The sequence below is a fragment of the Arvicola amphibius genome, chromosome 4 (assembly GCF_903992535.2).
Source record: "Arvicola amphibius chromosome 4, mArvAmp1.2, whole genome shotgun sequence".
Lineage (NCBI taxonomy): Eukaryota > Metazoa > Chordata > Mammalia > Rodentia > Cricetidae > Arvicola > Arvicola amphibius.
Genome location: NC_052050.1, coordinates 15,541,451 through 15,554,927, shown reverse-complemented (window position 1 = coordinate 15,554,927; position 13,477 = coordinate 15,541,451). Strand labels below are relative to the sequence as shown.

The following is a 13,477-nucleotide window of genomic DNA, read 5'->3' as shown; positions in this document are numbered from 1 at the left end:
CGGGGCTGGAGACACAGCTCAGGAGTTAAGAGCACTGGCTTTTCTTCCAGAGGACCCAGGTTCAATTTCCCAGCACCTGCATGGCAGCTCACAACTGTCTGTAATCCAGCTCTAAGTGATTTGACACCCTCACTGAACATACATGCAGGTAAAACACCAATGCACATAGAATAAAAATAAAAAGTAAAAATATTTTTTAAAAAATATGTCTGGGTGTTTTGCCTGAGTCTGTCTGTGCATGCCTGTGGAAGTCAGAAGAGGGCATCAGATCCCCTAGACTGGAGTTAGAGATGGTTGTGTGCCATCCCATGAGTGCTGAGAATCAAACCTAGGTGCTCTGGATGACCAGCCAGTGGTCTTAACTACTGAGCCATCTCTCCAGCACTTAGCTACTAGCTTTCTTAGTAGCTCAGGGCCTCCTGCCTAGGGATGGTCTGGACTGTTCTATCTAAATAAGGTTCACACAGAGAGACATGTCCACATTCCAATTTCATTTGGTAATTCCTCGGTTGAGGACCTCCTCTCTCGTGACTCCAGGCTGTTGACAAAGGTTGACTTAGTTATTTTTCCCCGTGAGGAGACATCGTGACCAAGGTAACTGAGAAAGGAAAACGTTTACTGGTGCCCATAGTTCCAGCGGGTTAGAGCTTGTGATCATCGCGGTGGGGAGCACGGCAGCAAGCAGGCAGCCACTGGTGCAGCAGCTAATAGCTTTCACCCATCCTGCTCTGCAAGTCGGAGGCAGAGAACCAACTGGAATGGCCTGGGCTTTTGAAACCTCAAAGCCCACCCTTAGTGACACACCTCCCCTGCAAAAGGCCACCACTTAATCCTTCCCAACAGTTCCACCAATGGGAGACCAAGAATCCAAACATAAGAAATGATGGGGACCAATCTCATTCAAAGCGCCACACTGGGACGTATGCTAAATGAAAGAAATCATTCGCAGGGGCTGGAGAGATGGCTCAGCGGTTAAGAGCACTGGTCCTGAGTTCAGTTCCCAGCAACCACATGGTGGCTCACAATTATCTGTAATGAGATCTGGTGTTCCCTTCTGGCCTGCAGGCATACATGCAATGACTCAATTCAGCCAGCACCGCAGGGAAGTCTTGCAGTACTCCTTCAAGTTCTTTTTTTAAAGACTTTTGTGAGTGTTTGCCTGCATGCATGCCTGTGCATGTGTGTGCAGAGCCTGCAGAGGTGAGAAGAGTGCACCGGATCTCCTGGGATGGGAGTTGCAGGTGCTGGGAATCACACCTGGGGCCTCCACCAGACCAGTCAGTGCTCTTAAATTCTGAACCATCTCTTCAGCCCCTTGAGCTAAAGTCTTTTTTAAAATATTTATTTATTATGTATACGGTGCTTTGCCTGCATGTACGTCTCCATGGCAGAAGAGAGCACCAGATCTCATTACAGATGGTTGTCAGCCACCATGTGGTTGCTGGGAATTGAACTCAGGACCCCTGGAAGAGCGGCCAATGCTCTTAACCTCTGAGCCATCTCTCTGGCTCCAGAGCTGAGTCTTGAAGAGTAATTTCATTAGTGAGACAATGAAGGCCACTCAAGAGAAACAAAAGTGGTAACGAATTTCTACTCAGCCTGTGCTTGTGACTGGATGATGAGTTAGCAGCCAACATGATGCCCTCCCGTAGAGATGCAGCAGCAGGGCATGAGACTGAGAGACGAGCAGCTAATCATGGACATACTTATGTAGTAACATAGAATCTGTCCCCATGCCCTCGCCATCCTGCTCAAGGCCACTGTACGTGGAAAGAAGCAGAAAGTAAAGGAACTTGCACAAGTAAATGGCAGAAACACAGTTTGAATCCATCCAATCTAAATTTCTGTTTGTTTTTTGAGACAGGGCTTCTCTGTGTAGCTGTCCTGGAATTCATTCTGTAGACCAGGCTGGCCTTGAACTCATGGAGATCTGCCTGCCTCTGTCTGTGCTGGGATTAAAGGCATGCAGCATCACCACTTGGCTTTGAAATAATTTTTTGAACAGCAGGTGGAAAAAGAGGATTGCAGTTTGACTCAAAGGCTGGTCTGACCTTTCCCACAACTCCTGCGATTCATATGACTGTCCTCAAGCCATTTACTTGGGTTTAAGAGTCAGTCATAGCCGGGCGGTGGTGGCGCACGCCTTTAATCCCAGCACTCGGGAGGCAGAGGCAGGCGGATCTCTGTGAGTTCGAGACCAGCCTGGTCTACAAGAGCTAGTTCCAGGACAGGCTCCAAAGCCACAGAGAAACCCTGTCTCGAAAAACCAAAAAAAAAAAAAAAAAAAAAAAAGAGTCAGTCATAATTACAGCTTCTACTTACACACCTATTTTTTATTCAAACTCCAGGGGGTTATGCTGTGTTTTCAACTCACCAGTATGGGTTGGCAAAACCAACAAAGCCATCCTTGTTTATAGAAATAAAAATCTAAATCAGAGCTGGGTGATGGTTGTGCACACCCATAATCCCAGCACTTGGGAGGCAGAGATAGGTGAATCTCCGTGAGTTACAGGCCAGCCTAGTCTACAAAGCAAGTTCCAGGACAGTCAGGACTGTTTCACAGAGAAACCGTGTCTCGATAAAAACAAACAAACAAACAAATAAAAAATCTAAATCGGAAAGTCTTCAATGACTGGGCAAATTACTTCTTTGACTGATGGCTATGATTTAAAAAATATAAATAAATACATTTTTTTGTTTTGTTTTGAGACAAGGTCTTGATGTCACGACTCTTCGCTTCCCAAGTGCTGGAATTACAGACAGGCTACCACGCCCGGCATTTAGGACTGTTTTGTTCCTTGTTTCCTTTTTTAAATAGGCGCCCTTAGCGGCGGTTTCTTTACCTGTAAAATGAACCGGTTGAAGAACGTATTTCTTTTTGAGCAGCAAAATATTTATTATTCTGGACTTGCTTAGAGTTAGGACGGAAAATCAGTCTCATGAATCTCTACTAGTCCATTGGAAAAAAAATTTGACGTCTCCAAGCAACTGGGAGCAATTGAGGTCTGTGTCACCAGTGGCAGGGGCAAGGTTGGGGCGAGTACGAAGAGACGCCGGAACGGACTTTGCAGGCTCCGGGGACGTGTTTTGCAAACGGACCAGGGAAAGGAAGTGTACTTCGCCAATAAGGGTCTCCACGCCCGGCAGTCGCCGGTCACTCACGGCTGTGCAACTTAAGTGGATCTGAGCCTTTGAGTTTCTGGAGACCCGCAGAAGCAGCCAGAACTCCCAGACCGGCTTGTTCCGGTAGCAGGTTAGACAGGTTGACCTTGGCCACTCCTCTTTGCACTCTGCAACCCCTTGTCGAAGCAGATGATGTCGTGGGCTGCTGTCTACCTGAGAAGGACAACTGCCCGATGCTTTCGTGAGCGATGCCTCGGGTTCCGCGTGGGTCCTTGGTGCGCCTCCCAGCAAGAAACCCCCGGCTGCGGTCCAGCTCCACACAGGAAGCTACATGTCAGCGCGGCGGTCTCCGCGGGACACAATAAATGGTCTAAAGTCCGGCATATCAAGGGCCCCAAGGACATGGAAAGGAGTCGAATCTTCTCTAAACTCGCTCTCGGTATCCGCCTGGCTGTTAAAGGTGGGAACATCCTAACAGTCCGCACTGCTGATTGATCACTGAGGCCCTTTCGGTGCCTAAGGCTTCACTTGCCGCCCCCCTCCCCCAAGCTGAACTAGGGCCAATTATTTTCTTCGCGTTTTCCAGTTGCCATCCTTGTCCTACCCATGATTCTCAAAGCACTCACCTTCACTGAATATTTCTGTTTTTCTTTCCAAAAACCTTTCAGAGAAGAAAAACCTTTCTTAGGAAGAGAGAAATGACTCCATCCAAGTCTCTAGTTAGGTAGGTACTAAAGAGAAATAAACCTTAAGAGTCAAGTCAGGGCTTAGAGAGGCCTCAGCGCTTAAGAGCACCTGCTGCTCTTGCCTGGGACCTGTGAGTGTTTGGTCCCCAGCACCCGCATAGCCGCTAACAACCAGGGTACTCAACCTCCTCTTCTGAGCTCCACCGGCACCGCATGCATCATGCATGCAGGTAAACACATAAAAAAAAAATCTTTTTTTTTCCAAAGTCGGCTGTGTGTTTTTCTTTTTCTTTCTTTCTTTCTTTCTTTTTTTTTTTTTTTTTTTTTTTTTTGTTTTTCGAGACAGGGTTTCCCTGTAGTTTCTAGAGTCTGTCCTGGAACTAGCTCTTGTAGACCAGGCTGGCCTCGAACTCAGAGATCCGCCTGCCTCTGCCTCCCAAGTGCTGGGATTAAAGGCGTGCGCCACCACCGCCCGGCTCTGTGTGTCTTTCTTGAAGGAATAAAGCAAGCCTTCTAAAGCTGCTTTTACTACCACTGAAGATTGTGTCAGGCATGCTGAGTAGAGTCATTTCTTGCCTAGGCTTCACTCTCCCTTGCTAGAACTCCTGAGACATTTTCCTGGAAGGTTGGTTTGGAACCATGTATCTGCTCAGTGGTCCAACTGTCTTTTGTTTGTTTGTTTGAGGCACTGGTAGGATTAGGGGGAAATCCTGTGAAGAAGTGTGGATCCGGAGTTAGGAAGATGTGAATTCTTTTAGTGTCTAGGTTGGTTCAAAGGCCTTCAACAAGTGGCTAAACTACTGAGTTTCAATTTTCTGTAAAGCAAGGATAATACCCACCTTGGGGTGGCTTACAGCATACAGAAGGCATTATGCCGGTGCTAATTTATCCCTACAACTCGTGCCTGATGCTTCCCTTTGCTTCCTTTCCTAACAGAGTTTTGATTTAACCAACATGTTATTGGAGTATAGCTCCTCCAGAGCCTGAGCATGAGTCCAGTGTCGTGTGAGCATCTCAGAGATTATGTACTAAGAGAGCAAGAGCAAGGGTGTTATTATGATTCAGCCTCTTCATCTGACAAAAGTGGAGTTTGCTGAAACCTAGCAAAATGATAGCTATCCCTAAAGGCAGAGTGAATCTTTTCCAGGCTGAGTATGTAGCCCTGTGGTAAAGCTCAGTATTTAGCGTGGATAAGGCCTTGGGCTCCGTTTCCTGAATCCCCCACCAAAGAAACTTCTTTTCCAAAATAGTTCTCCTTATTCCAGTGGAATCATGAGATTTTGTTTGTTTGAGACAGAATCTCTCTCTTTCTTTCTTCCTTTCTTTCATTTTTCTTCCTTTTGGTTTTTCAAAACCAAAACACAGGGTTATACACAGGGTTTCTGTGTATAACAGCCCTTACTGTCCTAGAACTCGCTCTGTAGACCAGGCTGGCCTCAAACACAAAGAGATCCACTTGCCTCTGCCTCCTGAGTGCTGGAATTAAAGGTGTGTGCCACCACCACCTGGCCAGAATCTCACTCTTAACTGAGACTGATCCAGAATTCATTATGTAGTTCAGGCTCCTGCCTAAGCCTACTGTGTGCTGGGATTGCCGGTGTGTACCACTATGCTTATTTTAGATGAAATAGTCTGCCTGCTTCCTTCCCTCCCTCCCTCCCTCCCTCCCTCCCTCCCTCCCTCCCTCTCTCTTTCTCTTTCTCTTTCTCTTTCTCTCTCTCTCTCTCTCTCTCTCTCTCTCTCTCTCTCTCTCTCTCTCTCTCCCTCTCTCTCTCTCTCTCTCTCTCTCTGTGTGTGTGTGCGCGCGCGCGTGTGATTGTATTTATACGGACATGTAGAGATCAGAGGACAACCTTGAATTGTCCTCAGCCACTGTCCACCTTATTTGTGTCTGTGTGTGTGTGTGTGTGTGTGTGTGTGTGTGACAGCACACATATGGAAGTCAGAGGTCAACTCTCTGGATCTGGTTTGTGCCTTCCTCCTTGTGTGGACTGTAGGGATGGGCCCACATTGTTAGGCCCGTGCAGTAATCACTTTTGCCACCATTTCTCTGGCTCATTTTTTTTTTTTTTTGATTCAGGGTTCTTAATGGCCTAGAGTTCACCAAATATGCAGGCTGGCCATAGAGAGCACCAGGATCTGTTTCTGCCTGCCTGGTCCTGGGATTAGAAGCTGGTGCTGTTTTTTTTCTTATATGTGGGACCTAGGATCAAATTCAGATCCTTTGCTTGCAAGGCAAACATATTACACACTGAGCCATCTTCATTAGATAGCGTATTCTTTTTTGTTTGTTTGTTTGTTTGTTTGTTTGTTTGTTTTTGGAGCCAGTCCTGGAACTAGCTCTTGTAGACCAAGCTGGCCTCGAACTCACAGAGATCCATCTATCTCTGCCTCCCAAGTGCTGGGATTAAAGGCGTGCACCACCACTGCCTGGCAGATAGCGTATTCTAATAGAGAGTAATCTGCCATTGTTTTGGGGTTGGAGAGGATGGAAAGCACTTATTTCTCTATACTAGAATAAGATGTCTTTGATTATTCTTTTCCCTTTATCCAGAGGGAGGCCCCAACCCTGAGAACAACAGCCACCTGGCCAACATCTTAGAGGTGTGTCGAAGCAAGCATATGCCCAAGTCAACCATTGAGTCAGCACTGAAAACAGAGGTGTGTCCTCAGTTTCATGTTGTTGCTATTGCCCACAGCCCTCAGAGGTCCCGGTTTGGAAAGCCACCGAAAACTCTTTAAATTATCAGAGAGAAGGAAGGGCAGGAACATGGTTGACATTGCAGCCCAGAGACCTTTGGGGGGTCTGTCTCCTTGGCCTTTGGTTAGAGGAGCACAACTGGGCAAAGGCTACATAGACAGTATGGAAACCCATAGGGGGTAGAGCTGCTTTGGCAAGCTTGGAGAAGGTGGGCTAGAAAGGACAGGTAAGCCTAGGGGAGCCTAACATTAGGTTGGAGAAGACTTGTTTTTCTTTCCAGATATTTATATCTAAAGGAAAAAAGCCAGTAAAAAGAGAGGTTAAGGTGATGGTAACGGTGGGAGTGGGAGGGATGTTGGGCTCCAGCACATCTTCCTCTGGAACAGGTAAGGATTTGAAAGGTTAGTAATCATCTGTTTGTTGTTTTATTTTGAAACAGGGTCTTTTTGTGTCGCCCAGGCTAGCATGGAACTCCTGATCCTCCTGCCTCAGCCTCACAAGGACTGAGCCTACAGAGGTGCCTCTTCACTCCCCAGAGTAATCATATAATAACTGGCAGTTACTGGGTTCTGGTTCCTGACCAAGTCCTTTAATAAAAACTCAGCATGCAAGACCTCAGAGAATCCCAAAAGTGACCTAAAATGGAAACTAAGGCACAGAAAGATTTAGTGACTTGGATTTAGATCATGCAGAAAGTGACAGATCCAGACCCCAGAGCTCAACAGGGAGCTTGAATTTCATCTGTGAGAGTGGAGGGGAGGAGTCGTCGTCAGTCAAAAAGGAAAGGTACAGGGCATGGTGCTTTTCAGTAGCTGCCACGACAAGTTCTGCATACATGATGTTTCTACAGCAGAGCCCAGCAGCCCAGGGCTCGGGGCATTGAGGATTCCTAAGTAGGTTTCACATGGAATGGAATGCAGGAAGGTGACCGAAGGTTGCAGTGACTGTGGGCATGGTAGTGGATCTGGTTAGGGAGGGTGGAGGCAGAGCTGGGAAAAGCTGTTCAGAAACTGAGGAAGCAAACTCCCTTTTAGAAGGAATAGTATTTCCAGTGATGTCAAAAGTTGATACCATTGGCCTCCCCTCAGAAAATAGAAACAAATGTAAAGACTTAAGAGGCCAAGCTCAAGTAATTCTTGAGAGGTTATACACGGAGCCAGTGTTTTAGTCTCTGGTTTGGTGCTGGCATAAGGGCATTGGGACATTAGGAAACAGGACAATGGATTCTTTTTTTTTTTTAATCACAGAAAAACAAGGGCGTTCATTTGCTGTACGAGGGTCGAGGTCCTGGTGGCTCTTCTCTGCTGATTGAGGCATTATCGAACAGTGGTCCCAAGTGCCATTTGGACATTAAATATATCCTGAACAAGAATGGGTAAGTTTGTGTACATAAGGAGGAAGGGGACAGAACCTTGAGGCTCCAATTCTATGCAATGCAAGTGCTGTTGGTCCTCAGCAGTATTTCAGGTTGTAAGTGTGTTTCTTCCTTACTGGAATCCAATGTAAGAACTGGTTTTCTTTTAATGTCTTCTGAATGAGATAGGATCCCATAGGTATAAGTGAGATCTTTTCCTCATTATTCCATCTGTAGCCATATGATGTCCTAGTCTTAAAACGTTCCACCAGGACAGGAGTTTTAATGGAATAGGAAACAATGAGCAAAACTGTATCCTGCAGACTCCAGTGAGTTCAGAAAATAGAAGATGGGGATGTTCTCGGACAGTCCTGTTACCCTGCATCAGCAGCATCTTCGTGAAGAGAGTTGCTGGGTGTCCCCGGGTACTCCAGGGGGTTAGTGGAGACTGAGCTTCTAAACTCTTCCATGCCTTGTCCGGTCCCTTTCCTGTCAGGGGAGTGATGGCCGAGGGAGCGCGCCATTTCTTTGACAAGAAAGGAGTGGTTGTGGTCGGAGTGGAGGACAGAGAGAAGAAAGCTGTGAACCTGGAGCGCGCCCTGGAGCTGGCAATCGAAGCAGGAGCTGAGGATGTGAAGGAGGCTGAGGACGAAGAAGAAAAGAACCTTTTTAAAGTGAGTGTGGAGGCCGGTAAGATGGCTCAGCTTGCTTTCAAGCCTGACAACCTGAAGCCTTTGTGTTTCATGGGCTTCCAAGGGGTCCCCAATAGATACCTTGAGGTCTACTTCTGGGCTTCTTTCTTCCTGTGTGTCAGGATACGGGTAAAGCAAAAATTCACAAGTTGCACAGTGTTATTAAGATAATACTGGAGGATAAGATCTATTCCTCTGAGTTGATAAGAAGGATTCTGAATATTGGAATCTATGAGCTTAAACCAATGATAATATAGTACAGGTTGCTCCACTCAGGACTTTGCAAAGTTCTGTCTGGCATGTGGCATTAATTTCCTGACTTCTCACCTCCTGACTTTGTTTTATCCCTAGTTTATTTGTGATGCCTCTTCATTGCATGACGTGAGAAAGAAACTGGACTCCCTGGGCCTGTGTTCTGTGTCCTGTTCCCTGGAGTTCATCCCCAACTTAAAGGTGCAGCTGGCTGAGCCTGACCTGGAGCAGGCTGTTCACCTCATTCAGGCTCTCAACAACTATGAGGACGTGATTCATGTTTATGACAATATCGAATAACCAGACTATGCATGTCTCCAGGCTCTTTCCTAGGTTTCATGAGCCTATGCAGCAAATTGGAGGCTGCAACACATGGGCACCTATCAGAGACATGATGCTATGGCTTACAGCCTTAAGAGAAAGGAACTCTTAGCTCTGTTGGTGTCACAGGGCCATCTGGGATACAAGGTGAGACTAGCCAGCTTATCTGACTCTCATCTCAGGTGACTGGCCCTTGTCAAGATTTTAAGTGTCTTGTGGTACTATAGAGTGGGAATTAATCATCAATAATAACAGCCGTGATTGATTAGTTTTGGATGCTGCATTGCTGGTATGACTCATGAGTTATCCCCAGTTTATGTCCAGGTTTTGAATTTCTGGACTAATGTTCAGGCCCATATGCTTATTTCTATACTTTAATATTAAGATTGTCTTTTTTTTCTTTGCTTTTTATAATAGAAATGTGACTGTTCTCTGTGGTTGAATGCTGGCCTAATGACCTAACCTTTTCACTTGCTCACGCAGCTAGTATTTCTTGGACATTGTTCTTTACAAGAATTGTGCTTTTCCAGATATCAGGCTGTTCAAGTGATGCTTAGATCTTACTCTAAGATGTAGAACCTTGAAGGACATGAGACTGTACCCATGGAGCTGTCCCAGGGTAGTGTGGACTATGTTCATCTTTTTTTCTTCATGTGGTTTCTGTTCCCTTTTCTGTCTGATTATGGCTTTAGTGCCATAGGAAGTCAGGTGTCAGGGAAGGGGCCTCCTCAGGACCTACTTTGACCGACCCCTGTGTGTTCTGATATTGATAACAGTGAAGCTATCAGCAGATGGGGTTGTTCTCCCGAAAGGCTTGTACTAACCTAGGTTTGAAAGCTTGAAGGCCTCAGAAGGCCATTTTTAGCTCTTTCCAGTGGTGCTAGGCAATAGGAGCACCAATAACAGAGGGAAACAGGGACAAGGAAGAGTGATGGCTGAGCCGGAGCCTGGCCGTTTGTGCCTTTGGCTCTTCAGTCACTTCAGGGTTTGGAAGGGCTAGCAGTGTCGACGGCCTGTGCTGCAGCACATTAAGCATAGTGAGTCTGGAATGGCTTTGGAATCCAGGTCATCTACCAACTTATAAGTTGTTCAAGTCAGTTCTGAGCTCAAGTGACTTTTTCTGAAGGAGCCGTAGGTAAATGACTGTGGAGAAGACTCAGGCTGTGAAGATACTTTAGCTTCTGGGAAAGAACAGCTGGAAAGCCAGGGAGGGAAAACAACAAAGCCAGAACAGCCCCAGATCACACCAAAGCGCATGCCCTTATGCCTCATATCAAAGACATAGTACTAACCAGGATTTTTTAGTTTTGCTGGGGACAAATCACCTAAGTATCTGAATTAGGACATCCTCAGAATGGGATAACTTGATGTTGATAAACTGCTTTATAATTGATAAGATATGTTATTTGATTTTACAACAAACCAATAAACTAGAACAAGGGCTTGCGGGGGAGGGGAGGCTTAGTAAATAAAGTGTTTGCCACGTAAATGTGAGGACCGGAGTTCAAATCCCCAGAAGTCATGTGAAGCCTACATAGAACAACAGTGTGTGTGTAATCCCAGTGTTCCTATGGGAAGGTGGGGGCTAAGGCAGGAGAATCCCCTGAAGCTCGTGAGCCAGCAAAGAAGAGACCCTCTCTCAAACAAGGTGGAAGCTGAACACTGACACCCTCTCCACACACGTGCCATGCTCGTGTGCTCACACATACACACAAGCATACTGACATATCATATACAGCCATGTGCACACATACATGCACAAAAAAGATTTTAAAAAAAAGAGTTACTTTATGTATAAGTTATCTCACACCTAGGGCTGAAGAGATGGCTCTCACTTTTTTTTTTTTTTCTGAACTAGGGCACTCACATTTACATGGCATACACTCACATAGACATACACACACATAAATAATAAAAAATGAAAATAAATATCATAAAAAAACAAAGCCCTCAAGTTATCTCATACCAAACAACAAGAACAGGTCTAATATGGCATCTTATGTTGATAGTGCTTGTGTATAAAATAGCCCTGATTTAGAAATGTTGAATATAAAAGCTGGGCAGTGGTGGTGCACGCCAATATTCCCAGCACTTGGGATGCAGAGGCAGGCGGATCTCTGTGAGTTCAAGGCCAGCCTGGTCTACAAGAGCTAGTTTCAGGACAGGCTCCAAAGTTACAGAGAAACCCTGTCTTGAAAAACCAAAAAAAAAAAAAAAAAAAAGAAATGTTGAATATAAATTAAACTGAAGGAATGTGATTATTTCTCAGTTGAGAAATCTGTATGAGGAACACTTGTTCTTTTTTTTTTTTTTTATATTTATTTATTTATTATGTATACAATATTCTGTTTGTGTGCATGTCTGCAGGCCAGAAGAGGGCACCAGACCTCTTTACAGATGGTTGTGAGCCACCACGTGGTTGCCGGGAATTGAACTCAGGACCTTTGGAAGAGCAGGCAATGCTCTTAACCACTGAGCCATCTCTCCAGCCCGGAACACTTGTTCTTAAAGGGAACTTGGCTACTGTTAGGAACAGGCCTCATCCAGTCTTGAAGGGTTGGTTTGTTAATCTGGATTGTTGTGGAACCAGTTTTCTTACCCCAGGCCCTGCCTGCTGTTCTGTCTGGTGAGGTGCCTGCACTGACCCCTAGTGGTGCCCTTTGCGCTCCTGCAGTTAACAAGGAAAAGCAGAACCGGACAGACTTGAACCTTTCCCGCTGTTTCTGGATCTAGTTGAGACCATGAAATATAAATAAAGATAGTTATAGCCATACACTGTAACTAAGCACAAGAAGTCACCAGGATTGGGGGACACATAGTAAAGGCATTTAAGAAGAGAAAGATTTATGATAAATAGTCTGATTTTCATCAGTATAAAAGTGAATTTTGTAACAAGGGTATCTGTGTTTCAAGCAAGAAAGCTCAGAGTTTTCCATGGTATATTGTCATTGAAATTTCACGTGGTTATCATGAGGGTGTTGCCAGGAATCTCAGAGTAATAATAAAAGTTCGGGCGTGGGCAGGCATAAGTATGGCTCTTGATATTGCATGGAAAAGCCCCAACAGTCACTATAAAAAGTTGTCTTTCTGAAAATACCCTATATCAGCTGGCTATGGGGACCCACACCTGAAACCCCAGCCCTTGGAAGGCAGAGGTGGGAGGATTGCTGAGGATTTAAAGCTACTTGGTCTACATATGGAGTTCCAGGCCAGCTGAGCTACATAGAGAGACTTTGCCTCAACAAAACCAACAAACAAAATATTTTATATCATAAAATGTTTACAATATAATATTATATAAAGATTCAAAGTTACATATCTGGGGAGTATCTCAGTTGTAGAACATGTGCTTAGCATGTGTGAGGTCTCCGAGTTCAGTCTCTGGCACTAAAAAAGGAAGCATAAGTACTAGATACAGTGCAACTGAAATTTTGAAATATTTATTTAACAATACTATGTCAGAGTTCTACCTGCCTCTGCCTCCCAAGTGCTGGGAGTAAAGGCATACACCGCCACCACCTGGCACCTCCCTAGTGAGTTGGAGGCCAGCCTTCTCTAAAGATCAACACTAGGGAGACTATTCAGGAGGATTTGATATTTGAGGTTAGAAAACAAAACCAAAAGCCAAAAACTAAAATCGTACTCAGATTATAGCCCAACTAGGAGACAGACAACATCTGGAAGTCTGAGCATAACGGTTTTTGGTTTTGTTCTTTAAACAAAAACAGGGTCTCATTGTAAAGCCCTAGGTTATGCAGAACATTCGGGACTTGAACTTCCTGCCTCTGGCTCTGAGTGCTGATGACAGATGTGAGCCACCACACCTGGCTCTGGCGTACCTTTACGTCTGAAAAACGGGCTGGGATGACTGACATCTTATCTTTGATCATTATCTTAGTAATACAAAGTTATTCACTGCTTTGAAGCCACACTAGGGTTATATTCAAGTGTCCTTGTGACAGGCTTTGTCTACAGCCCACTTTGACTTGTGTGTGTGTGTGTGTGTGTGTGTGTGTGTTGGGACTGAGCCTAAGGCTTTCCTAAGCAAAGTCTGTAGAGACCACCAAGCTTTATCTCCAGCCCCATATCACTAAGTTGCCCACACTGGTCTTGAACTTGTGATCCTGTTATCTTAGCCTACTGGGTGGCTAGAATTATAGGCCTGTGCTAGCAAGGCTAGCTTATATAGACTCTTACAGGAAGTGCTGCTGTGGGGCTGTGGATGTAGTTCAGATGACAGAGTATTTGCTTAGCGTGCACAAAGCCCCAGACGTGATCCCTAGCACCATGTAAATGGGGCATGGTAGAGCACACCTATAATCTTAGCATTAGGCAGGGAAAGAAGCAG

At 45.4% G+C, this 13,477-nt stretch overlaps 1 protein-coding gene across 2 annotated transcripts; it reads left to right on the top strand.

The window, feature by feature from the left end:
• The first annotated feature begins 3,111 nt into the window (after window positions 1–3,111).
• On the top strand, window positions 3,112–9,660 carry LOC119811737 (translational activator of cytochrome c oxidase 1). 2 transcript variants are annotated; one of them, XM_038325719.1, is made up of 6 exons: window positions 3,112–3,583; window positions 6,364–6,470; window positions 7,758–7,885; window positions 8,361–8,538; window positions 8,908–9,009; window positions 9,130–9,660. In XM_038325719.1, the coding sequence occupies exons 1-6, from the start codon at window positions 3,313–3,315 to the stop codon at window positions 9,139–9,141; spliced, it is 798 nt and encodes a 265-aa protein (XP_038181647.1). In that variant the 5' UTR covers window positions 3,112–3,312; the 3' UTR covers window positions 9,142–9,660. The 2 variants fall into 2 exon arrangements, with proteins under 2 accessions (XP_038181647.1, XP_038181646.1); XM_038325718.1 differs by having other exon boundaries at window positions 8,908–9,660.
• The last annotated feature ends 3,817 nt before the right edge of the window (window positions 9,661–13,477 follow it).